Source organism: Rhincodon typus, chromosome 5, assembly GCF_021869965.1.
Source record: "Rhincodon typus isolate 14 chromosome 5, sRhiTyp1.1, whole genome shotgun sequence".
Lineage (NCBI taxonomy): Eukaryota > Metazoa > Chordata > Chondrichthyes > Orectolobiformes > Rhincodontidae > Rhincodon > Rhincodon typus.
In genome coordinates, this window is record NC_063336.1 from 29,823,555 (window position 1) to 29,851,318 (window position 27,764).

At 38.8% G+C, this 27,764-nt stretch overlaps 1 protein-coding gene across 6 annotated transcripts in view; it reads left to right on the forward strand.

The window, feature by feature from the left end:
- Nucleotides 1-27,764, forward strand: part of LOC109921721 (cytochrome b5 reductase 4) — a 92,031-nt gene that overhangs the window by 49,180 nt on the left and 15,087 nt on the right. For 5 of the 6 annotated variants that reach the window (XM_048596968.1, XM_020521765.2, XM_048596969.1 and 2 more), the window contains exons 7-15: nt 2,403-2,460; nt 6,538-6,631; nt 7,047-7,079; nt 7,587-7,709; nt 8,502-8,642; nt 9,446-9,595; nt 13,112-13,259; nt 16,907-16,993; nt 27,489-27,653. In XM_048596968.1, the coding sequence (XP_048452925.1) occupies nt 2,403-2,460; nt 6,538-6,631; nt 7,047-7,079; nt 7,587-7,709; nt 8,502-8,642; nt 9,446-9,595; nt 13,112-13,259; nt 16,907-16,993; nt 27,489-27,653 (999 nt within the window). Of the gene's footprint in view, nt 1-2,402; nt 2,461-6,537; nt 6,632-7,046; nt 7,080-7,586; nt 7,710-8,501; nt 8,643-9,445; nt 9,596-13,111; nt 13,260-16,906; nt 16,994-19,219; nt 19,272-27,488; nt 27,654-27,764 lie in introns of those variants that run through there. The other variant, XM_020521781.2, reaches the window with a different exon arrangement.

Sequence of the window (27,764 nt, forward strand, 5' to 3'; positions counted from 1 at the left end):
AAAGCTCTCCAATGTGGATCATTGTTCTGCTGTTTCCTCTTATTTTAAAATTTTCTTTACAGTTAGTTATCCCCATAATGTTCAGAAGCTGCCATGGATTGTGCACCCACTGCTGTTTATGTATGAACATGAGTGGGCCATTCAGTCCCTTGAGCCTGTTCACCATTCAATGAGATCATGGCTGATTTGTGGCCTAACTGCATACACCTGCCTTTGGCATATATGCCTTTGATACCTTTGCTTAACAAAAATTTACCTGTCTCAGATTTAAAATTAGCAACTGATCTAGCATCAACAGCTGTTTGTTTCTAGTAGCCCTGTGTTTAGAAAATCCTGGATTCTCCCTTTGTTCTTTTACTGATCTTAAAGGAAGTGTCTTAAAAGAAGAAAGTTTGGTAGAAAGGAGTAGGGAGGGTATTCTTAAGCTTGGAACCTACATGATTGAAGATGTGGTTATCGTTGGTAGAGCCGTTAAAATCAGGCATACACAACACCAGAATTAAAGAGCACAGATATCTCGGAGAGTTGCAGGGCTAAGATGGTGCAAGGCCTAGGAGACACTTTAAAAACAAGTATGAGAATTTTAAATTGTATGACCAGAAACCAACGAAGGCCAAAAAGCACAAAGACATTAGGAGAGAGGACTTGGTTTTCATCACCAATTTATCAGAAGTCCTTGTCCAGACCATTACTAAGTAAAATTAAATAAGAAAGGGGCAAAAGGAAGACAGGAAATTAACACAATTCTTATCATGAGAGAAGAAGTGCTAGGGACACTAATGAGACTAAAGACTGATAAGTCCCCTGGACTTGATAGGATGCATGCTGGGATACTGAAAGAAGTAGCTACAGAGATAGTGGATGCACCAGTAGTAATATTCCAAGAATCCTTAGATTTTGGAAAAGTCCCAGAGGATTAGAAGCTGCCGATGCAGCATTTTTATTCAAAAGGTTTGGGGTTGACAGTGCAGGGCAAAACAAAAAAAATGTGAGTTACTATAGGCCAGCTAGCTTAACCTCTGTTGGGAAAATGGTAGAGAACATTATAATGCAGACCATTTAGAAATGTCTGATATGATCAAGCAGGGTTTACTTGGCTTCATGAAGGAAAACCATGCCTGGAAAATTTATTAGAATTCTTTCAGGAGGTAGTGAGCAGGATAAATAAAGGGGACACAGCAAGTATAATATATTTGCATTTTCCGAAAGCATTAGGCTACTTAATAAGATAGGAACCCACAGTGTTGAAGGTAATATACTAGCCTGGATAAGGGTTTGACTAACTAGAGGACTCTGGGACTATACTCATTGGAGTTTAGAAGGATGAGGGGGGATCTAATTGAAACTTAGAGAATACTGAAAGGCCTGCACAGAGTGGATGTTTGGAAGATGCTTCCATTGGTAGGAGAGACTAGGACGCGAGGGCACAGCTTTAAAGTAAAGAGAAGACCTTTTAGAACGGAGATAAGGAGAAACTTCTTCAGCCAGAGAGTGGTGAATCTATGGAAGTCACTGCCACAGAAGGCTGTGGAGGCCAGGTCATTGAGTACATTTAAGACTGAGATAGATAGGTTCTTGGTTATCAAGGGGATCAAAGGTTACGGGGAGAATGGGGTTGAGGAACTTATCAGCCATGATTGAATGGCGGAGCAGACTCGATGGGCCGAATGGCCTAATTTCTGCTCCTTTGTCTTGTGGTCTTATAGTTAAGACAGAGTTGAGATAAGGTGGTGCATTTTCAGGATGAGAACCTGTAAGTAGTGGAGTGCCACAGGGATCAGTGCTGAGTCACAATTATTTACAGTATATTAATGACTTGGACGAGGAAAGTGAATGTACTATATCCAAGTTTATGAATGGCACAGAAATAGGAAGGCAAGTTAGTTCTTGTGATGTGGGTAGAAGGAATGGGCACTAGATGCCAGCCTTAATTTAACCTGATAAGGTCTTGGCTGACTTTATTCTTGAATCACATTGCAGTCTGATAAAGCAGAGTGATTTCTTTTGACTGTTCAGAAGACATTTAAAACTTGGGCATTTTGATAAGGACTGAATTTGCATGGGAAAATCTGGGTAAAGATGCCATCATCTCTTCGCTAAAGTACAAATGTGCCTCTCATCACGTTGTGCTGTACTGCTTGATGATCTACACCAATGGCTTGCCATGATATAGAATTTGAATTTGTCTTTTCTCTATTGCTTAGTATCTTGTATCCTTCTGCTGAATCTCCTCTATCAACTTCTTCATGTGAAGTATCTCATTTCACTGGCTTTCTATCACATGTAAAACTCTTGAGGCTATGGATGTTACTTCAATTTGGCCATGAAAATGTATTTTATATGCTGAATTCAAAAGGTGTTGTCATCCAACTCAAATTCTCTCTTTTAAACAATTTTACCAGACATGAATGGTTTCAAACAGAGGATGCAATTACAGTTGTTATATACACCAAACAAAAGGTATGTGTTCACGAATAAAACCACCTATAGAACTAACATTAGATAGACTAATGGGTAGTCTTTGCTGGCTGTATTAGTGTTGCTTATCATAGACATGTTGAGAAATCTGCAGAGAAAAGAGGAGAACCTCAGACTTTGAATACTTCTGAAGGTCAATTTAATTTCTCAATTAAGCAGCTGTCATCTTTTTTGAAATAGTGTAATTGAACGTTCAAAAAGATATGCAAATATTCAGCAAATTAAACCTTGAAAGATATTTTGACAAATTATAACATTGGTTATAATTGAGATCTGTCGTGTTTCTCTCAGCAAAAAATGGCAGATTGGTTCTCACTCTGTTGTCTTTTTAGAAATTCTTCCTCAAAGTTTTGAAGTAATTCTGGCATTTAAAACTTGTGAATCCAAAGTTTGATAACTTTGAAAAATCTTGTTCTACATTTGAAATCGATTTATTATTAGCATCTCATTGTCCATCAGTGTCTACTTTGAAATATCTGTGATTAAAAGCATGTACACACAATTCTCTTAAATATAATACTTGTTCCACTTAGCTTTTCTGAACAATAAAGTATTTATTTTAATCTTGATTGCCTCTAAACTCAAGTTTTATTCTCCAGTCGTTACTGCTGTTGCCTCCTTATTTCTGAGTATGAAATGCAAGCATCAGTTGAAGACTTCTAAAACACTCAGAGCAGAGTTTCTTTGATTAACATTTTTGAAAATATTTTAAAATAACTTTTACTATCAACCAGGTCAGAGGCTAGTAATCCTACAGCAAATAATTCATCCCTTGACTCCCCGAAGCCTGTCCACCATTTACAAGGCCCAGGTCAGGAGTGTGATGGAATATTCCCCACTTGTTGGATGACTACCACTCCAACAACACTCAAGAAGCTTGACACTATCCAGGACAAATCAGCCCATGTGAATGGCACTGTCCAGAAGCATTCACTCCCTCCATCATTGACATTTAGTAGCAGCAGTGTGTACCATCTATAAGATGCACTGCAGAAAATCACTAAATTTCCTTAGACAGCACCTCCAAGCCCACAATAATTTCTGCCTAGAAGGGCAAGAGTAGGAGATATATGGGAACACCACCACTTGCAAGTTCCCCTTCAAGCCACCCACCACCTTCACTGTTCTTTCAGTGTCATTGGGTCAGACTCCTGCAATTCCCTTCCTAACAACATTGTAAGTCTGCCTACAGCAAATGCACTGCAGTGGTTCAAGAAGGCAGCTTCCCATCACTTTCCTGATGGCAACTAGGGATAGTCATTAAATGCTGGCTTATTCAGTGATGCCCATATTCTCCCATGACATCATTAGTGTTTACTGAGCTACCACCGGATGTCATCAAGTTCATGCAAAAATTGACCTTATCTTTTATGCATGTTAAGCCTAAAACTGGCTATGCAGTTAAAATGTTTGTGAAAGAATAATAGGAATGGAGTGGGGAAAGTGTGAGTAAAGAGGGGAGAAATGTTGTGAATAGAAGTGGGGAAAAAAGGAAAAGAAGAAGGGTGAAATTGGAAGGAACAAGTGGGTGAAGGGAATCAAAAAGAAACAAATATATGAGGGACGAACCTAGGATAAATTAAGCCTGCAGGCTGCCAATTTCTCTACTATTTCCTCTACTAGAATAATACCAGACCTCATGTTCCCCATCTCATAACTTCTGTTGTTCTTCCCCTTAATTTATAATTACCCATACCACTTTAGCCTTCTGTCTTCTTTGCACCTCTTCTCTTTAGTCCTTTATCTGCTCATCTATCTTCCATTCCTGTCTCCTTCAATCCAAACCGCCCTTACTAAATCATCTCAATCTCCTATCATTGCAATCATCAGCTTCGCACTGCTGTCAAGTCTAAGTAACTTAAGCTAAGTCTTAACTAACTCCAAGACACCACTCTAGTTTCCTTGAATTGGAAGATCGCTGCACTTGCTTAGTGCAAAGAAAATGCATGTCAGCGCTGAGACACAGAACAGAGTCATAGAATGGAATAAAAGTCTAAAGAAGAGATAGAGAAGAAATCAGCATAAACAGAGGAAATATAGGATAAAGTGGGCAGAAGCAAAAGACCATTAAAGCCCCTTGATTCCTACCATCCCAGAATACAACAAAATACCATGAAACTCCTCCTACCCTGGTGCTTTTTGCCGATGATCCAGCCAAATGTTCTAGGTGTCTCTAAGGCCACAGGTTCTAGCAGCAGTGGAGTGAGATACTAGTCTAAGTGACTTTAGATAGGATAATGTAGAATCAATATGTGTGGAGGCAAGAAAAAACAATGGGAAGACAGAACTAATGGGAATAGTCTGTAAGGCCCTAACAGTAACTGTTCTATAGATGCTGTTCTGTGGGATCCAGTGATTAACTCATGAGAGAATGAGGTTGTATAAAAAAGGCAGTACGTTCATCTTGGGTGACTTTAGACTTCTTGTAGATTGGGAAAATCAAATTGGCACAGGTAGCCATAGGAAGAATTCACAGAGCATATTCAGAATACTCTCCTAGAGCAATATGTTGTGGATTTAACCTGGGATCAGGTTATTTTGAATCTGGCAATGTATCATGAGGCAAGTTTATTAAAAGATGTCAGAGTAATCCCCTAAGGAACAGTGACCATTAAAGTAGAAATAGCATTCCGTTTGAGAATGAGAAACTTGGATCAGAAACAACTATTCTAAATGTAAATGAAGGTAATTACATGGAAAGGCTGAGCTGGCAGAGTGAACCGGCAAAGATGTTTAGCAGAAAAGATGGTTGGTGAATGATGGCAGATGTTTAAGAAAATAGCTTATGACACACTGCAAAGATAGAATCTCACTGAGGAATAAGGATTCCAGGAAGGGGATAAATCGACCAGGGTTAGCCAGTAAGTTAGGGATAGCATAAGATTGAAAGTAAAAACATACATTGTGGCAAAGATTAGTAGTAACTCAGAGGAATGTGAAAGTTAAAACCTCGTTAAAAGCCAACAAAAAATGGCTATCAAAAAATGGCGAGAGAATGTAAACAATGAGGGCAAACAATGAAGTAACAGAAAAGATGGAACAGTAAGAGACTCTTTACATATATAAAAAGGAAGAAAGTGAATGTAGGCTTCTTAGAGTGAGGTTGAAGAAATAATATTGGGAACCCTGTAACTCCTAGTATCCCAGCCTTACAAAAATCTATTAATCACACTTTAAAATTTTAAATTAGCCTAGCCTCAACAGTTTGTTTTTTTCAAAAAGGTACTTTCTAATATCCTCCCTGGAATGGTCTAACTATAATTTTAACGTTATGTTTCCTTGCTCGGAACTCCAGAGAAAGCAGTTCCTTTCTATCAACTCAATAAGGTTCTTCAAACATCTTTAACAGTTCACCTACATCACCCCGGAGTCTTATGTGCTCAAGTGAATGTAAACTTGGATGACATTTTTTTTTGTTCTATTGCCTGTCCTTAATTGAGATGTTTATACAAGTGTACATGTTGGTAATAAAGAGTGAACGAAAAACTGAAAGAACTGCAGATGCTGTAAATCAGGAACAAAAACAGAAGTTGCTGGAAAAGCTCAGCAGGTCTGGCAGCATCTGTGAAGAAATCAGAGTTAACATTTCGGGTCCAGTGACCCTTCCTCAGAGGAAAGATTAAAAGATTTTTGTTCTGAGGAAGGGTCACCGGACCCGAAATGTTAACTTTGATTTTTTCTTCACAGATGCTGCCAGACACAATGAAGAGTGAACTGTTGTTCAGGTGTATGTTACGTTGAGACCAGTTAGCGCAGGGATGACAAAATCCCTTCTCTGCCATCAATGGACTAGTTCAGCATTTTGGACACCCAGCTTCAATGATCATCTTTTCTCATACCAGCTCTCAAATTGTACGTTAATACCTCCCTTAAAGGAAGGATCTGTTACGATTATGTGATCTACACAATGGCATTAGTAATCGAAGCTCAATGTGTATAAGAATTGAGCAATTTTAAATATCTATAAAACTACTTACTTAAGCTCATAATCTAAACCTGTTAATATTTGGTAGCATAGAATTTGCAGCAGTTCTTAATTGGACTAAAATTCTTTCAAAGGATACCAACTCGGATTCCATAATTGTAGACTTGGAAGGTGGTGTGCTGAGAACAGAAGTTCGTCAACCAGAATATTCCTATATCCTTCACCTGGGTATGTAGGAGGTTCTTCGCTGTTGGCCAAACAGTTCAATGTAGATAGCTTGGTTTGTTTTTCTCTTTTGTGCAAAACATTCTATTTGTTCCTAAAATAAAATTGGCAGCCTTGTGTACTTATGTTTAAGAGAAAGACCGTCCCATTAAGTTATAAATAATACAAACTAGGATCTATCACACCAGATTTAATTCTGGGATCTGACTTGTCCAGTCATGACATCAGCACCAATTAATATATGATGTGGTTCAATGTGTTGCTATTTACTCATTCAGCCAGCTGGGGCCTTTGTTCACCTTAAGAGGATGTTGAGTTCTTAACTGTCTGTTTGTTATTTGTATAGATTTCTGATTTTCTGTTATTTCATATATTTTGAAATGGTTTTTGATACTAACAAATACATTTTTTTGTATAGAACTAAGTCATGAAGTCCAAGAGGTAATTTCTGGTATGTAAAATTTTAATACAATTGGCTACTTTCAGAGAATAATGAAATTATCATTCACTTATATTCATACTTGCAGATGAATTTCTTGTTAATACAAGATAATATTTTTGCATTTATTTCCTTAAACTGTATTTGTATGTTTACATCAATAACTCATTAAATATCCCATTAATATGACTCTAGGAAAATGCATCAATAATATATAATTACATTTTGGAATCTCTGATTTTCACCTGAAATTCAAGAATAATTTTCCAAGTTCATGATACTGACTTGATTTTCATTCTGCCCACAACATGTCAGTAACTTAGGTATGGAATTCCCACGATATTCTGGTCATGCAAAATTAGCCTTAACCACCACCCCTGACAACAAGATATATGATTATAATTACAATCTTTGCTACAGCCTAATGTTGTATTGGCAATTTAATATAAAACTTTCATACTGTTCTGAATTCATTTGCACCATTTCCGGTTAATTAGAAATAAATTGCCTTTATTTTAGTTCACTGTACCAGTAAGGTGGGAAAAATAGAACTGAATTTGAAAAAGCGTAACAGTATAGTTTGGAGTAATCTTGGACGTCCTCAGGAGCTTCATAACTCATACAAAAGAAAGAGCGAACAAGGTATGAATATGTGTGCTTTTATCATTTGAGTTACATGTTGAAAGATTTCTTTTTCTTCTGAAGGGTTCATCGTTATCTGAGTGAAAGATATAAAATGCAAGGTTCTCAGGAAACCATTGTGTAGGATATGCATAGAAATGTTATCATGATCTTTCAGAGAGGTAGAGTTGCATGTAATCCCATCTCCCACATTGTGTAGAATCCTATTTTCTATGTTACTGTACCATTTGCTTTTGGAAATAGCGATGCTCTGAGGATCATTTTTCAAACCTCACTCGATAAAGATTGATTTAGAATTATGGTTCTGCAACAGAAGGGCTCCTGCAATCCACGTGCAGAATAGGAAACTAGAATAGGAGGCAGGTCTCATTCCAAGATAGGTAAATGACTGCTTGGAAAGAAAACTTTGGCCTACGTCAACCTGTCACTAAGTCAACTTCGTCATTAACAGACCTCCTTGCTAAAGCCTTTTGTCTGAAGACTATAATCATTACTTGGTGGTAAATAAACCTGTAGATGTTTAAACATTGAATTGTATGATGTGACACAAGCTGCTCTGCATGTCTTCTACAGCATGTTAAGGTAGTTATCTATCAGTTTGTGACAGTTCTTACGTAGAAAAGCATTCTGATCACATGGAGGTTTATAGAAGCATATTAGACATTCCATTTGTACTGATCCAGTGGTACATTATAATGATTATAAGAAAAATAATCAAAGTTGTAAATTTAAGTCATTCTGTTAACATTTTTAATGTCTTGTTTCTCCCCCTCCCCACACTTTTTCCCCTAGGTCTTTTTTACAGGAAATGCACCCTACTGTCAAAGATGGATGTGTCACATGACACTAGATTATTGTGCTTTCAGCTACCTGTTGGGTGTTATTTGACAATACCGATTGGACAGCACATCTATCTCAAAAGTAACATTCAAGGTACAACAATATAGTTACATACGTTCATCATTGCTCAGAACATTTGACTTGCAAAACAGTATTTACATGAGTTAACAGAATTATTTTGTAAATTTTTCTAAGGGGCAACAGTTAAACATGAAGATACATTGAATAATTTCTTAATTATTAGGTTTCCTTTTCACAAAAATCTACCAATGAGTGATTGTTCCACTGGGAGGATGTGGATTCCTGTGGATGTAGATACTCAAGGCAAGTTGTCCTAGAGGAACATTTTGCCTGGTGATTTTTGGTTTTAATTGAAGGTTCTTCCAAACAATTTTATGCTATTAAGTCATGAGAAGTTCACAAATGCGTGCTCTTAGAATAACTGAGCTTTTGTAAGGCACTATAGTGACGGCATTCCAACTGTAGTTCATTTTTATTTTTCTCACTTTAGCCTTGATTTTCTAACAGACTGTTACTCAAGCTGGTGCAGCGTCTTGGCTGGTGACTTTCCCTAACACTTCATTTTAAATGCTTGAATCTGGCATCAAAGCTGAGTCAAACATACCCTCACCTGGTATCCATACACTTCCAGCAGAACTAAAAATGCCGACTGCGCATCGCTGATCCCCTCAACCTTGCGAAACTATGGACAAATATAGTTCACGCTGCAGTTATCAAAGCACAGTGAAGAATCTAGAGCGTTGTGTTCTCTAAGGCCTAGTAATAGAAAACCTAACCTATTCGCTAGTGGGTAATGCGGTTTGATCTATTTGTTCTCCATTTCTCAGGAGACATGTGATTTTGTTATATTATATTTCATTCTCCTCATTTACCAGATGCCGAAGTAGTTAGGCCCTATACACCTGTGCTGCCAACCTTGTATGTAGAACCAAAAGATGATGGTTGTACTTGTACTTGTATCTACTTAATGGTCAAAATCTACCCTGATGGATTGCTAACACCTCTTATTGACAAGCTTCAAATCGGTAAGAGAATGAATTTTGGTTTTAGTTGTGATCCTACTGTTCTACCTTTAAGTTAGATGCTGACTAATTGTGAGTTTTCCTTTGTAAAATCTTTGTATTTAGCAAGCATTGTGAGTTTTGTTTGCATCACAAAAATTATACTTTATGGACTGATGGTGATTGATGAGTGGACTCAGAGAGAGATGGTAATGAATGTACTGAAATTTTGAATAAGTGCAAGTATGTGGAGATGTACTTTGATATAACAAGTTAAAGCATGTTATACGATTAGAAAGTAATATGGGCAATAAATGTTTCAACACTTTGCATAAAGGTTCCTTGCTAAAATCAGTCATAAGTGTCACATTAAATGGAATTGATACTCGGTCCAAGAATTTAAAAAAAAAAAACTCCCTCACAGAATTCTTCTGACAGTTATTGATTCAGGAGTAGGAATCTTTGTGTTTACTGACTGGATACAGTGTACGTGGAACTGAAATCCCAGCATCATGTTGGGAGGGGGCCATTCAGTGCTCTCAAGCCTGCTGTGCCATTCCGTATAATGACTGGTCCTCCAGCTAAAGGCTAGATACCCAAGCTATGCCCATACATTCAATATTATCTAGAAATCTATCAATCTCTCTCTCCTGAACACACTCAGTGACTGAGCTTTGATAGTACTCATACTCAAATCCTCTTGCAATACACCTGTATGTACCATTAGCCTTCCTAATTGCTTGTTACACCTGTATGTTAACTTGTAATATCTTACAAACAACAACAACATCTAGGTCCATTTGGGCATCCAACACTTTCCAGTCTCTCACCACTTAAGACATAGTCTATATCCGTTCCTCCTACCAAGTTGGATAATGTCATCCAGTATTCAATCTGCCAGGCTCCTGGCCACTCTCTCAGCTTGTCCAAATTCCCTTGACCCTTAACAAACAAAAAAAGAACTGTGGGTACTGGAACTCAGAACCGAAACAGAAATTGCTGCAAAAATCTCAGCAGGTCTAGCAACATTTGTGGAGAAAAAGCAGAATTAATGTTTCGGGTCCAGTGACCCTTCTTCAGAAGTGATTGTAGCGATGAAAAGGTTGGTTATATATGTTATAACTGTAAAAATGAGTGGCTGGTTAAGTGATTGGTCAAAGCATTTCAAAAAGGCAGAGAACCCAGCTTGAAATATAATGTGAGAAAATGTGACGTTATATACTTTGACAAGAATAAAAGAGGAGCTGGATATTATTTAAATATAAAGAACTGCAGAAACCTTTAGAAAAGAGAAATTTGTGAATCTTCATACATAAATCACAGAAACGTAGATAGCTAATAGGGAAGACAAATGGAATGTTGGTCTGTGTTTCAACGGGAATGGATTATAAAAATAAGGATGTCTTGCTAAAACTGTACAAGGCACCAGTCAGAACGTAGCTGCAATACTGTGAACAGTTTTAGTCCCCTAATCTCGGGAAAGACATACTGGTATTGGAGACAGTCCAGAGAAGGCTCACTAGGTTGATGACAGTATGGAGGGATTTTCTTATGAGGAGACTGCCTGTATTCACTGGAGTTTAGAAAAATGAGAAGTGACCTTATTGAAACATGGAAGATTTTTAGAAGCCTTGACAGGGCTGATGAGGAGATGTTGTTTTCCTTTGAGGGGAATATAGGACCAGAGGGGATAATCTCAGAATAAGGAGTCACCAATTTAAAACAGAGATAGGAGGAATTTATTTTCTGAGGGCAGTGAATCTCTAGAATTCTTTATCAGAGAAGGTTGTAGAGGCTGCATTGCCTATGTATGTTCAAGGCTGAGATAGATTTTTAATCAGTAAGGAAATTAAGGGTAAAAGGGAAAGGTGGAAAAATGAAGTTGAGGATTATCAGTTCAGACATGATCTCCTTGAATGGTTGAGCAGATGTCTTGTGGTATTAAATGTCAAAGCAATAGCAAGAGTTTTCACTGGTTTCTGAAACTAGTAAAAGTAAGTTTTGGTCCTGTAGAGAGTCAGAATGGGACATTAATAGTAGCTAATAAAGAAATGATAAATGAAGTAAACAAATTGTTTGCTTTTGTAGAGGATACAAAATGCATTCCATTAATATTGCTGATAACATATATGTTTTGTTCTAGCTTTTCATCTTGCACTCATCAGGAAAATTTATAAGAATACTAATATAACAGGAAAATAACAATTATGTTACATGAGGGGAGAGTGCTAACAGGTTGGCATGTGCACTCTGGCAGAGATGTACCCTTTACATTTTGCCTCGTTTTGGTATTTCTTCCGAATTGCCCTAATGAGTGCAAGAAGAAGAGTGTTGCCAATGTCTGTCATCCTCCGCAAAACTCTCAAGTTTTGTTGTACCAAATGATTATCCTTGTAATAGTTGTAAATCAGGAGGTAGAGGGATGGGAAGAGCTTGGTTTTTATTTGTCGTCATTTTGAAGAGTGCAGGCAACAAGCCAAAAAAAATTGCCACTATCGAAAGATTCAAAGTCAGGCCTTACAGGATATTCAGCGAAGTGGGCAAGTTTTGGAAGTTTTCTGCCACCCCACAAAATGAGCAGAATCAGATACAGCCACAAAAGCGGGTCAAAAGTTCAGGAAACTTTAGAAAGATAAATTATGGGGTTTTGGGGGACATCTATGTGGCAGTGGGGGCAAGTTAATGTTGAGGAAGGTCAATAAGAGAGAGGTTAGAGGCAGTGGTATCACTACAAAATCAGATGATAATTTGGGAAGTCGTCGACCTGTTAGCAGCACTTATAAGGGTTCATTGTGGGGGTGGTCTGCCAGTTATTTAAGAATTACAATACAGATCCTTCTGCAGATCAGTTCTGGTGCCATCCTACCTTTGGTTCCCACCTTGGATCCACAAATGAGACAGCAGATCTGTCTCTGACACAAATTGAGGCTTTTAAGCAAGAAAATCACATTTCTTGGCAGCCTGGTGACAAAGGAAGGGAGACAACGCAAAATTGTTCATACCTCCAAATTCGAATTCCTGAAGGCAAAATCTGGCCTGCCAGTATCACGGAAGCCACTCCAAGTCCCTCCAAGCCACTTACCATCTGACTTGAAAATATATCACTGACGCTGGAATTCCTTCCCTAATGGCATTGTGGGTCAACCCACAGCATGTGGTTTGCAGTGGTTCAAGAAGGCAGTTCACCACCACCTGCTCAAGGGCAACTTGGAATGAGTAATAAAAACATTTCTTGCCAGTTAGCGACACCCATGTCCCATAAACAAATAATAAAAGTACTTGTAATAGTTCAGTTTAGATTTTTCCATTTTTTCAATTCCATATGATAAAACAGGCAAATGAGGTAGATACAGCAATTATGTTAATTATGTGATTAAATCAAGAATAATTATGATTAAACTTTAACGGAAATTAATCACAATTAGTTCTTTCATGAATTAGCTTTACCTTAGAAGACAGGGCGTTGCAAGTTATTTCCAAATTAACAATTAACATGACAATACTTTTCCTTAGTAATTCGTTGCTGTATTTTATCTAAAGGAGACTGTATATCTGTGAGTAGCCCAGAAGGTAACTTCAAACACTCACAACTTGAAGGAATAACTGAGCTCATCCTATTGGCTGCTGGTACAGGCTTCACTCCAATGATCAAACTTATAAACCTCGCTTTGAAAATTCCTTCTTTCAGGTAAGTTCCATCAGTTTGATTTTTTAGATTATTAAGTGAAGCTGTATTCAATTTCAGGTATTCAAGAATGCTGCTTCTGCATGTTTCACTTTGTTCAGACCAATCTACATCGATGTGATGTTATACTTGTGAGATTAAAATCCAATATAACTTTTTATAATAATTTGCAGATCTACCAGGGTATTTTTTTTTATCCATTCATGGGATGTGGATGTTGCTGTTCGGCCAGCATGTATTGCCCATCACTAGTTGCCCTGGAGAAAGTGGCACTGGGACACCTTCTTGAACTGCTGTTATCCACGGTGTGTGGGACACATACAATGCTGTTAAGAGGAGAGTTCCAGGATTTTGACCCTGCAACAGTGATGGAATAGAGATATAGTTGTAAATTGTTCCTGGTTTTCTTAGGAGAGGCAGAATTTTAAAAAAAGGATTCAATAAAACAAAGTGCAAAGTACAGCAGATGCTGAAATCTGACATAAAACCATGTAATGTTGGAAACATTCAGCAGATCATACAAAATTCTTTCAAAGGGATGGTTAATGTTTCAGATAGATGGCCTTCAATCTGAACAAACTGTATTTCAAAATTTTAATAATAGTTTGACCCATGCAAGAATATCGTTTAAATTCATGGCTGCAACACAATTTCACGCAGCCACTGGTTTTTCTGATATGTTCACATACTTTTCTCTCAGGGTTTAAAATAACAGGCAGGTTTTCTATATACTGGTAGAAAGGAATGACATTCTAGCCAAAATCCTCATTGTTTTCAATTACCATGTTGAAACACAAAATAATGGATGTAACCAGGCAATCATCTCTCTAGTAACTTGAACATGATATTAAGAGCTATTTAAGAGGCTGACCTTTGTTGGTCTTTAAAACTATATTCAAAAAAAAACCTCTTCGTGCAGTTGCCAGAGATAGGATTCACCATGGTGGAAATTCTGTAGAAATGGGTCTGATATTTTCAGGGGGTTACCATTTGTGAAATTCAGTCAGACAGTTAGTTACTTTTATAATTTTCACAAATGTTCTTACCCTGACTATTCTGGATATCTTTATTACTTGAGGCATAGTTAAAACTAAATTACTAAGTTCAACACAATTTTACATAAAACAAAAGCATTCTGCCTACTCTCATTCTTTCATAATATTTTTCTTTTCCCTGATAAAATAGCCACCAGCGCCAGTGATGTCATTTTACGGCAATACGATGTCTTTGTCAGGATATGCAAATGTTATGGTCAATCTGTTAAACTGTATTTGCTCTGATGAGTTTTCTTCCTGTTAAAAAGAGAGCCTCCTGTCCCCAGTGACACAGACAGCCCATTATTTTCACTCACGATTTTTAAACACAGACATCAGAAATAAATTAATCTAACAGAGCAGCATGTAATGTGAAGATGATCGTTTCCGGTCGGTATTTACAATAACTGGATCATGGGAAAGAGTGGCAGTAAAATCAGGGTGATATCACATTGCACAAATCTCTAAGGTCTAATTCTAAATTTTGTATTGAAATATTTTTAACAATCATTACAGCAGGAGATGACATATCTGTTGATTTCAATGAGCTGATGAGCAGAAGTTTGATTCCATTGTGTTTATGTGGATAATGTCATCTTGATCCAGCCAATTGCAAAGCTGTGTTTGTGAATGTGTGCCATCGATGTGCTGGCTAGTGGTGTCATTCACAATAAAAGTAGCCTTTTAAAATTTGCTCTGTAATATAATTCTATTTTCTTATAACCTTTTCTTATTTCAAAGTTAAGAGCCTTCCTTTACAAAAATAAGTATTGAAGTAAATGGTTTGGTTTATGCTGCCAGTTATAAAACCTATATGGTGGCATGGCAGTGTTTTTATGTAATGAGGATATGATTTACCATGGAAGCCCAATAATGGTTCATTAGTGATGGTATGCTTCTGCTCGTAGCTAAACCTACCAGCAGATCTCCTGTCATGGTATGTCACACATGTCTGATTGTTGTGACATCCTCAGATATTTGCTGCAGCCCGGTTGTTCCCTGCTCTGTGACATACATGATAAGTCTACGCCTAAGTCAATCCTTCTTTCTGTTGTCCTTCACTTTTCCCTCACAAAGGGACCTTTGTAGCTTTTCAGAGATAACAAGGTGCAGCGCTGGATGAACACAGCAGGCCAAGCAGCATCAGAGGAGCAGGAAGGCTGACGTTTCGAGCCTAGACCCTTCTTCAGAAATGGGGGAGGGGATGGGGGATCTGAAATAAATAGGGAGAGAGGGGGAGGCGGATAGAAGATGGATAGAGGAGAAGATAGGTGGAGAGGAGACAGACAGGTCAAAGAGGCGGGGGCAGAGCCAGCAAAGATGGGTGTAGGTGTGGAGTTAAAGGGGGATAGGTCAGTCCAGGGAGGACGGACAGGTCAAGGGGGCGGGATGAGGCTGGTAGATAGGAAATGGGGGTGGGGCTTGAGGTGCGGGGAGGGGATAGGTGGGAGGAAGGACAGGTTAGGGAGGCGGGGACAAGCTGGGCTGGTTTTGGGATGCAGTAGGGGGAGGGGAGATTTGAAGCTTGTGAAGTCCACATTGATACCATGGGGCTGCAGGGTTCCCAAGTGGAATGTGAGGTACCGTGGGTGATCAGGAAGGCAAACGGAATGTTGACACTTATTGCAAAGGGAATAGAATAAAAACATAGGAAAATTTTGTTACATCTGAGGTGCTGCATACAGTTTTGGTCTTCTTGCTTAACAAAGAAGACAACTGTATTTAACAAAAAGCGTAGAGAAGGTTTATTTGTCTGATTCCTGGAATAAAGGAGTTATAAGAAAAGGATGAGCAGGGTGGACCTGCACCCAGTGGAGTTTAGAAGCATGCAAGATTATCTTATTGAATCATATAAGATCCATAGGAAATTTGAAAGTGTGGATGCTAACATTATTTATCCATATGTTCCCTAATTCTAGACTTGCTCCAATGACTAAAAATTAGAGGTTTCCCCTTTAAGACTGCAATGAAGAGAAACATTTTCTATCACAGTTGTCAATCTGTGGAATTCTGTTCCCTAGAGAGTAGTGGAATCTAGATAAGTGAATGCGTTCAAGGCTGAATTAGTTCGACATTTGATGACAAGGGAATCATGATAACATGAAAACGGAATTGTGGCTCCAGTTCCTCTCAGATATGATAATATTGAATAATGAAGCAGATTTGAGCGCCCAAATGGCCTCTTCCTGTTCCCAGTTCTTGGAACTTTGTTCCCTTGAAGTGGATATCATGTATGAAGAATACTTTGGTATTATTGAGCAACAGGGGATTTCCCCATTTTATTGTTTCCTATTAATTGTTCAAAATTCCATACTGCAGCTGGTCAGGCATTGAGAACAGTTAAGTGTTACACATTCTTCCATGTCCCCCACCCCTCCCTCCCCACCCCACACACACACACACGCGCACACACACTACACGAATGCATTTGGAGTTTTCACTATTCTTACTAGCAGAGCAGAAACTACATCTTGCCTTGGGGATCACTGCATCTGACTGTGGGCTGATATTATTCAAACTAACCTTTCAGATTTAAAAACTTATTTTCAATCAAACAACCTTTTTCATTGATTATATAAAGTGGAATTGTTCAATGGTGCTTTTGTTTTGTTTCAGGAAAGTACAATTGATGTTCTTCAACAAGACAGAAAAGGATATATTGTGGAGGGATCAATTAGACCAGTTAGCCTTAAAAGACAAAAGGTAACAAAATGTTTACACCAAAGTGTCTTTGTCAGTCGAGTTAAAGTGGCATATTTCTGTATTTCTAAGTGTGAGATTAAACAAATAGTCAGGGCTTATGATTTATTGTTACGGAATATATGTTGACTTTTTTTAATGTAAGTACTTGTAATTGAACAACATTTAGAGGAAGCGCTGAGAGTGGCAAGGGTGCAAAATGTACTCTGGGTGGACGATTTCAACGTCTGCCACCAAGAGTGGCTCCGCAGCAGCCCTATTGATCGAGCTGGTCAGGTCCTGAAGGGCACAGCTGCTGGACTGGGTCTGCGGCAGCAGGTGAGGGAACCAACAAGAGGGAAAAACTTATTCAACCTCAACCTTAACAATCTGCTGGCTGTAGATGCATCTGTCCATGACAGTATCAGTAAGATTAGCCATCGCACAATTCTTCTGGAGATGAAGTCCTGCCCTCATTATAGAGAATACCCACTATTGTGTTCTGTGACACTATCACCATGCTAAATAGGACAGACCATATAAAAGGACAAGGGCAGCAGATACATGGGAACACCACCACCTGCAAGTTCCCTTCCAAGCTACTCACCATCCTGCTTGGAAATATATTGCTGTTCCTTCAGTATTGCGGGGTCAAAATCCTGGAATTTCCTCCCCATTGGCATTGTGGGTCAATCTGCAGCACATGGACTGCGTGGTTCAAGAAGGCAACTCACCATCACCTTCTTAAGAACAACTGGGGACGGGCAATAAATGCTGGCCAGTTAGTGAAGCCCATGTCTAATGAGTAAATGAAAGTAAATATGCTGGTCAAGAGGTAAATTGAGCTCAGGATTACAGATTTCAATTGCAAACAATTGAGGTCTAAACTCTTTGCATTTGAACTGTTTTGCTTTTTGTTTAATTCTGTGATTTCCTTGAACTACTATGTACTTTTATAACTAACTCCTGTAGTGGTGATAGAGAGAGCTACAGCAGGAAAGCCTGATATTTTAATATTACTTTGTGGGCTGAATTTTGTATTCATTTGATCAGCAGACTGAAAATTCTATGATCGCCATGTAACAAATAATCTTAAATCTGAGCAGTGGTATGTTCGTCAAAACACAGTTTTCTGCATGGCTTATAAGATGTTTGTGGTTGTGCTTGTTAACTGAAGATTTTATCTTGCAATGTACATATTCCATTTTAGTTATCAGTCTGTCACAGAAAAGTACTTGGTTCATTACATACAATTCAAGATGATTAACATGCTGATCTCCTATACTTCTGGTTGCTGCTTACTTTGTCTGTAAAATTACATTGAAATTCATTACTTGGACACAGAGTGCAAGAACTAATTCTGAACTGCAGATGGAAAGGTCATCATACTAACTGTGACTCTTAAAAAGAATGATTCATCATCAGAATCAATGGACAGACAGCACACATTTTTGTATCATTATGAAAAGAAAAAACTTTGTAGAATACCAGTTTATTTTTGTACTAAAATTAGTATAGCAGAATGCAAAAAAAAAAGGCTGCTCTCTCCCTGTCCATCTCTTTCTCTGTTTTCCTTTTCAATTCCATATATCTCGTATTGCACCCTTTCTATTTACCTCATCCACTGCCCCACTGTCTTTCTCTCTCGTTCTGTCTCTCTATAAACATGTCTGTATCCATAATTCTGCACATCACTTCAACGCTCTGAGCCAGCTACGCAGGATCCTGGCTAAGTTACTGATATTCCATTATTTGGCCATGAGTCAGCAAATCAAGTAATGACTCGCTGAATCTCAACATGATGAAAGCAGTAACACTGAATATCTCAGAGATAGCTGTGAATCCAAATCAGAAATTTAGAATTTAAACTGGAATCGATTTGGAATGAGTTAGATTTGGACTTGGTTGCTGTGAAGAGATGTGCCTGTGGAAGCAGGTTTAGCAAACGTATGATCAAACACGAGGAAAAGATAACAATGACGCTCTCTGCTACTCCTTTCTCTCCATGTACAGGTAATTTAATCTCAAACTATTGAAATAAATATGGTCCCCATTCAAATGCAATATTTTAAATAAGAAGCACAAAGCTCTGTATAGGTCCAAATTTACTCATTGTATTTTAATTTTGCATTTTTATTTTTATGACAGCCCACAACCCATTCAAATTTTTTATAACCTTTTGCACCACAAATTAGTTTTTAATGTTGTAGTTAGATCCTTAAATGTTTGTCTTTTGTTTCCTCCATTCAGTCTGAATTTCCTGCTGCCCATCTATTCATGTGGAAAGGAAAAGAATTTTAAGGTGTGTTTAGAATCAAGATCAATCAAATTGCTTGCAAATTTTACTTTAGCATTTCAAAATGCTGAAGTTAGCAGCAATGACTTAAAAAGAGATAAATGCTAACCAAAAGCATCTCATCCTTTGTGAAACTTCGAAGAGTGCTACGGGGGGAGGGCTTCATGAAATGCCATGTAGGTATAATGATGGACTGTACTGAATTCAACTATACGTTTCATGCCAGACAGTACGTTGTAGATTTGGGGAAGGGGTTGAAGCACAGCAGGCACTCTTTTTTTAATGTAATATGCCCGTCACTCAGTCATTGTGGTGCCTTCATCAATTTGGTGTACATTCTGCAATCAGGGCTGTGGTAGAACAGATGATGGGGCTGCTGAAGACATGGTTCCACTGCTTGGACCAGGCTTGATGTTGATGGGGGGGGGGCCTTCAGTATAGTCCAGACACATCATACCACATCATCCTGACATGCTGCGCTCTGACATTTTGAGCAGGCAACAGAGTGATGTGATAGATTTCAAGGAACTGAGAAAACAGGACCATTGCGATGAGGACATTTGGGTGGAGGAAACTGTCCTTGTCCATGACGGAGCTCAGCTGCATAAGATGCTACAAGCCAGACAGAACGTGATTCACACCTTGTTCCGATAGATAAGAGCTGGATCGAGCAGACCATCATGGAATATGAAATAGTCATCTGTCATGATGCCAGAATTTGGTTTGCTTTGTGGAGTGTCATGCAGCCTCTGTTAATTTTGTTTGTATTCACTTTTGGTAGCTGTAAATAAAAGCTCTAGTTTGGATTTGTCCAACAGCTTATCTGTATTGATTTTCTCCTACTGGATAATGACAAGCTGCAGTTCTCCAGAGGGCTCTGGGGATAGAGTGGCAGTGACCAAGAGAGAATGATTAGACGGAATGTAGCTAAGACCAGTAAGCTGCAAGGGTGGTGGTTAAACCGTGACTAGAATGAGAGTGTGAGAGAGTGTCAGCCAAGCGAGGTATGTGCCATGAGCAATGTTACTTTGTGGCCACTGTGTCGTGACATTGCAGGTAAAGGGCTACGTTGGATTTCCAACACTTGCCTGGATGCACAGCAGCCTTTCAAAAGATGGCAAGGGTGCCAAGGATGCCAGTCTTTTGGCAGATATCCACTGAGTGGCCAATTGTTCTTAGAATAGTGAATAGTAAGACAGTGATTACATTGTCCTGCTTAGGCTACTTTTTTTAATATCTAGAGTTTTTATGGAATTCAACTTCTACCAGATGACATAGGTTAACTCTCAACTGCCCTCTGAAAGGACTTAAGCCACTGAAATCAGAGGCAATTAGGGTGTGGCGACAGATCAGTGGCATCTGTATCCCATCAAAGAATTTTAAAAAAGAAAAATGTAACCCAGACTCACTGGAGATGGCAGGTCCCATTCTGAAAGGTATTAGTGAGCCATATGGGTTTTTATAACAACCTGGAAACTTTCATTGTTCAGCCTACATCTTCTAGGTTTATTGGATTCAATCTTGCAGATTGCTATGATCCTTGGGTTACGAGCCCACTAGGCTACTGTATCCCTGATTATTCCATGACTTTCTAACTGATCAACAATGAGTTTTTATTGTAGCCCCTAGCAGTTTCCTTACTCCTAACATAAAACTAATTAGTCTATAATGACCGACATTTTCCATTTTACTTTTTTGAAGTGTTGATAGCATTTGTAACTCTTCAGTCCTTTGGCCAGTTTCTATCTCAAAAGAATGTAATTAGTCTAGCTTTCTTCTGTGTTCTGGAATGCAGATCATGCAACCCTGGTGATATGTTGTTATCAGAGCTGCCACAGTGCTGTCATACTATCTGTCTAAATCCCAATCCTGACTTCATTCTCTTTGCTGAATGCTCAATCAATTAAAGTATATAATTTTGCAATTGCTGAATACTTAAGTGACTAGCATACATGTTTCCTGTAGTGTCACGTAGTGTCATTAACAGACGAAATAGTTCACGAAAGTTTGCAAAATGTTGCTATGACTGAGCTGCTAAAACATTTTACAAGGAAATGGCAGGTTTGGCAAGACCTAATTTTAAACTTATTTCTTTCAAAATGATTAATACAAGTCTAACACCAGACCTGTGGACAGGGTGCAAGTCTCAATTCCGATGTTCTCCCATTGAGTTTAAGCTTCCCCGAGGTTAATGTTTGCTAATGAGTTGCATATGTTTTGATCCCAGGGGAATATCTTTGGACTGTGGGAGGAAACCGGACCAACCAGAAGAAACCCACCTCACTGTGCATCAGTGAGACCAAATTAACCATCCCATTATTTTTCTAAAGTTGTCCATCAGAAATTGCTGTGTTACTTGGAAATTAAATTCTATTTAAGGTGAATTGTTTTGTATACTGATTTTAAACGGAATGACTGAGAATTTCCATTATAGTGAGCATAGTCAACATTCCCTCCATGTTGCTCAGTGAGTACACCATGTGATTACAAGGTTTAAGTAAAAGAAATTCTCTTTGTTGATCATAATGTTTGTCACCATCATGGTGGGTATACTATTAGATTGTGGCAGAGTTTTACTTTGCTTATTTGCTACCCTACTGAGGCAAGGCCCAGATTTTTTTTGGGAGTTACTTCATCATAATGTGACAGTTACCGCATATTGCCAGATTTTCCGTTCAAATGCCCCTGGAAAGTACAGCATAAAGGCCACTTCAAAACTTCTTTTGCTGCTGTTTTCATCACCCAGATATTGAAAAGTTAATTAACATACCTTCACCCTTTTAAAGTGAATAGTGAAAATAATTTGCCCACTGACATCTGAAAACAATTTCAACCTGCAATTAGCACATGCACTTGCAAAATGCACGTGTTGCGCATATTCCAACCAAGATCTATCTTTCCACCAATAGATTTGTGGTAACTTCACAAAAACAGGACTCAAAGGTGGAATAAACACTTGTGAAAACCAGAGTAAAATGTTATCATTAAGAGAAGGAATGATGCTGTTTGTGATTAAGATAGAAACTGATCATAAGAGCCAGGGTGGCCCATTCGATAGAGGATCAGCCTTTCAATCTGAGGGCCCAGGTTTCAAGCCATTGCCCGGATAACCATTTTGACGACATCACCATAAATTGAGCCCTGCAGTTGGTTGCATACACAGGCAGCGAGGTGGCTCAGCGGTTAGCAGTGCTGTCTCACAGCACCAGGGACCCAGGTTTGATTCCACCGTTGGGTGACTGTCTATGTGGAGTTTGCACAGTCTCCTCGTGTCTGCGTGGGTTTCTTCTGGTTGGTCCGATTTCCTCCCACAGTCCAAAGATATTCGGGCTGGGTGGATTGGCCAATGCCTCATTGCCCTGTAGTGTCCCAAAATGCGTAGACTAAGGTGGATTAGCTATGAGAAATGCAGGGTTACAGCGATAGGGTAAGAAGGTGGATCTGTGTGGGATGTTCTTCAGAGTGTCGGTGTGGACTCGATGGCCCGAATTGCCTGTTTCCACCCTGTAGGGTTTCTATGATTAACTCCAGGCAGTCCCTAACTCCTGGTATTCGACGCTACACAATTTCCATCAAAGTCTAGTGCTTCGTTGAGGACACTTGTATCAGCATCTAAGACGTTTCTGTGTACATTGTAGCTCTTCAGCCTTTTGAACCAAAGGTCACAATTAGTGGGTTGAACCATTTCTCCAGAGCTTCATCCAAGTTTGAAAACAACGAACTGTCTGTGATGGTAGGAGTGCACTGGTAATTAATCCTCATTACTCTACAAGTCATTGAAAATGTGCAGATGTTTTATTTACCACTAAAGTCATCAACTGCTTTCTCTTTAGCACTGTTATCCTGAAAAAAAGAAATCGTTCACCAGGTTTTATCAATAAATTTTTTAAAAATTAAAAATAGAAGTTATTTAAACAAGCAGCAAAAGTGGTTTATTAACTAACATTACTCTGCAATTTTAAATTATTTCCCTGTATTCTCCCACACATTCAGAGTCAGATAAGCCAACACAGCACATCTCAGCACAAATGTATCAAGGGTTTGAAAAACAGGCTAAAACAAAAATGCGCCTGTAGATCAAGATTTCAAATTTAGTGGATAAAAATGAGTTGACCTCTCATAGTTCCTTTTATTTCTAGTCAACGTATTCGACTGCTGACAGTGACTCAATGATGGATGATCTTCAAACCCAATTTCAAAGCCAGTCGAGAAACAGTTACAGTTACAATTGACAATTGAAATTTTACCATGTTCTTTCAAACTACTTCAGTGAGAAAGAAAATTTTTTTGACTGGTTTTTGTTGTAAGGTTTTTTTTTCCTTGCTGACAGAGAAAGAGAGAGAACACTGCTCTTTTGTTGCAAGCCTGTGCACAACTGCCATACCTAAATGTGAAGTGAAAAAGCAATTTTAATTCAGAGACTGTTGCAAGGCAACCTTAAGCGTGAATCCAAGATTTTTGTTTCAAACTGTTTGTTCAACAATTAAGACATAAGAGATGAGTTTATTTCTTAAGAGCTTTGGCAGACTTGTGGAGTAGTGAAGCTTGATTACTAGTGGACTCCATCTGTCAAAGTTAGTTTCTAATTTTTATTATTCTATTTTTTTTAATTCCAAGTCAGTTTCTATCTTAACCACTTAAACAATATTATTTACTCACTTATTGATCTATGCACATATGCAGCCAGGGCCCTCTCTTTCTGCACCCCTCATAAGAATTATGCTCCCTGTTTTATATTGATTTTCAATGTTCTTCCTACCAAAATGTATCACCTCACACTTCTCTCCATGTAACTGCTAATTCTATCCTTCTAAGCTTCTGCAAAGTTCCCACTAAAGTTGCATGGCTGTGCCAACACGCAGTTGCTCTAAGATGCTGCATCTAAAGCTTAGAAGCCTGCACAGCCAGAAAGAAAATTAGAGGGAATGCTATTCCCCACCACTGACATCTAGGGAGCCCAGATTTGTTGGCCTGCCTTTCCCATTTGAGGGAATATATCTTTATTGTGCCTGAACCATCTCCTCTTCAAAGGTAGCCCATGTTCAGCTACTGTTTTTTCTACCAACCTTTGGTTCAAGTCTGTCCATCCTAGCGCAGTTCTTGTTCCATTGAAGTCTGCTGTCTGCCAGTTGATTGATCAATCCAGAGTAAGAACAAAGTCATTTTCCACCATCATCGTAAAACTTAAATCCTCTAAGTATCCCCCCACCATTATTTGATCTACTTGCATACCTTACTTCCAAGAACCAGGTCTAGCAGTGCCTTCTTTCATGTTGGGCTGGACACATTCTGCTGTAGGAAATTCCCCTGAATACAATATAGAAAAGCTTGTCCTCTCATTACCTCTTACACTGACACTGACACTGTCCCATCTATAGACGGGTTATTAAAGTCTCCCATTATATCTACTCTCTGATGCTTATACAGCTGTGTAATTTCCTTACAGATTTGTTCCTGTACATCCTTTCCAGTTGTTGGTGTGTACATTACACTGAGGAATGTAATCATATCCTTCTTATTCCTTAGCTCTGGCAAAACCAACTCTGTTCTTTAACCATCTGAAACATCTCTTTCTTGAGGACTGCAGAGATCTTCTTAACAAAAGCACCATCCCTCCTATTTTTCTCTTTCCTGTATTTGCCGAACATGTTGTAGCTCGTTTCACTCCCAGACCTATTCTACTTTAAGCCAGGTTTCCTTTGTCACCACAACATCATAATCCTACAAGGTTCCTATCTCATCAACAATACTCCGTGCATCCACATACTCCATTCAATGTAACCCTGATTCATTACTTTCTCCCTTACTCCAACTCCTCATAACTTGGTATTCTCTATTTTAGTGTTATATTTTCTTCAGCATTTCATGCACCCTTATATTGCTTTCTAATATTGCTCTTGGTTACTACACCCTTGCTGAGTTAGGTTAAACCCTTCCCCACAGCACTAACAAAATGTCCTGCAAGGACCTTGGTCCAGATTCTGTTTAGATGTAACCCATTTGGCTTATACAAGTGCCATTTCCCCTGGAGCCAGTCTTAGTGACCCAGGAGTCTAAAGAACTCCCTCTTGCACCGTCTTACCAGCCACATATTCATGTATCTTATTCTATTTCTGTACTCACTGACATGTGGCACTGGGAGTAATCTGTAGATGACCATTTTAGATTGCTTGCTAATTTCCTACTTGGCTCCCTAAATTCCCTAAGGACCAAATTGCCTCTGCTACAATTGTCATCGGTGACAATGTGGACCATGACCTCTGGCTGTTCATCCTCCCCCAGAAAGATGTCCTGCAGCTGTCTTTGGCATCCTTGACCCAACTGGAGAGGTGGGAAATCCTCCCTTTCAAGGAAGCAACACAACATCCTGAAGTCACACTGATAGATGCAGAAATTCTAGTCTGTTCCCCAATGAAAGAATCCCCTGTCGCTACTGCCTTTCCACTCTTCCTCTTCTCCTGTACATTTTGGTCACCTGTTCTGCCAATGGCTTGGTTCTTGCTATACTACCCCAAGGATCCATCTCTTGCCAATATCAAGGTCATAAAAGTGGTTAATGAGCAGCACATCTGGTGACTTGAACTACCTGCTTGTTCCCTTGGACTGCCTGGTGGTCACCCATTCCCTATGCACCTGATTGCTCCTAACTTGCATTGTGACCAGCTCCCTGAATGTGCTATCAAAGTGTGGATGCAGCACTTTCACTGTAGCCGCTGATTGAACTCTGAAACGTAAATTTGAAACTTGGGTAGTCAGTGGCGTATCCTGTACATAGGCTCATCTAGGTCATTAGGAGCACCCACAATTTCCTACATGCCACAGATGAGCATTCTGCTTGGCTGAACTGCCCAGCCATACCTTAACCTTCAACTTGGAAGTTACATATCTTTAAATTTTATAGTTATTTTTTACTTACTTTACCCTTATTCTTTTACCGTTAACGACAAAGAGATTACTGGAAAGTAGAACATTTTCACCTTTACTCACAAATCACCTTCCTCTCATGTGCCTATAAATTCTTACTTTTTTGTGCGAGTTTAGAAGATTACCTTTTCCAAAGTTAGAAGGTTTGAAACACAGTCCCCAACTTCTCTGCTTGCACTGCTTGATCTGGTGTCTGCAGTTTCTCTCTTTTTTTTCTAATCTGTTGTTCTCTCCCTCTCTGCACTGTTTGATCTGGGATTAACTTTCTCTCGCAATGTTTTATCTGATACACTCTCTCTCTGCAGTGTTTTATCTGGTGTCCATTCTCTCTCTCTCTCATGATGTTTTATCTAGTATGCGCTCTTTCTCTTTGCACTGTTTGATCTGGTGTCCACTCACTCTCTTGCACTGTTTTATCTGATGTTTGCTCTCTTTCTCATATTGCTTTATCTGGTGTCCACTATCTCTCTCTCACATACACTGAATTATCTGGTGTCTGTTCCCTTTCACTTCTTGTACTGTCTTATCTGGATCTACATTGCCCATCTCACTGTTAAGAAAGTCTCAGTTTTACTTTTGAATGGGACGAAATGACTGTGTTTAGGCAGAGCAAAACAGATACATTTGTATCTGAAACCTCTAGTGTAAGATGTTGGACTGGGGAGGTAGGCAATCTAACAGAAATATCCCAATTTATAAAATGAGTTAAGTTCATCAGTGAAAACATTATTGCTGCTGATTAGAAAATCAGAAACAAAAGGATTACTTTTAGGTGCATGTAGGAATTCTCTTGAAGAATCTTTAACTCATTTCATGTTCTAATCATTTGAGGAGAAATTGCATCAACAGGTGAAAATATTGAAGACTATGGGAGAAAAGTGAGCGATGAGAGCTGCCAGTCAGTCAGAAGCCTGTAAACTCAAACTTAACAGTACTTTGCAGAAGGCTCTGGCTGCTGACAAAAGTACAATGACTAAGATGTCACGAAAGTGCATTTTTTGGGTTGAGATTGGTTTCTGGGTAAGCTTGCAGGGTGAACAGGCTAATGCTTTTGTAAATATAGTCAACCATAAAATTCTCCATAGGCACATTATATTGTGCAGTGAGTAATACCCGACTAATCTTAAGGCTATGATTCTGGAGCACCTGCTCAGCTAAGAAACTATAGCAACAGCTGTAAGATGAGCTACAATTTGGAACTGTATGATACAAAATAAAGAAAAGGTAATTAAACTCTGCACTGCAGTGGAAGCTCCCTGAATGACATTATCTAACATGCGCTTTTATTTGTCTTCTTAGGTTTAAGGTTGAATATATCCTCTCAGAGCCTCACTCCGAATGGATGGGGAAACGTGGAAAGATTGAGATGTCCCTTTGTTCAGAATATTTGACAGAGCATGCTGAAGAGTTGAAAACACTTGTGTGTATTTGTGGTCCAACTTCCTTCACTGAGCAAGCTGTTGGGTATGTACTGTGATAAACTGATTATCTAGGATGATATTCTGCTCCTTCAAAGCAGATTTCCATAATTTAATTTAACGTCCAGCTCTGTGCTTCTGTTGTCTTGCATATCTT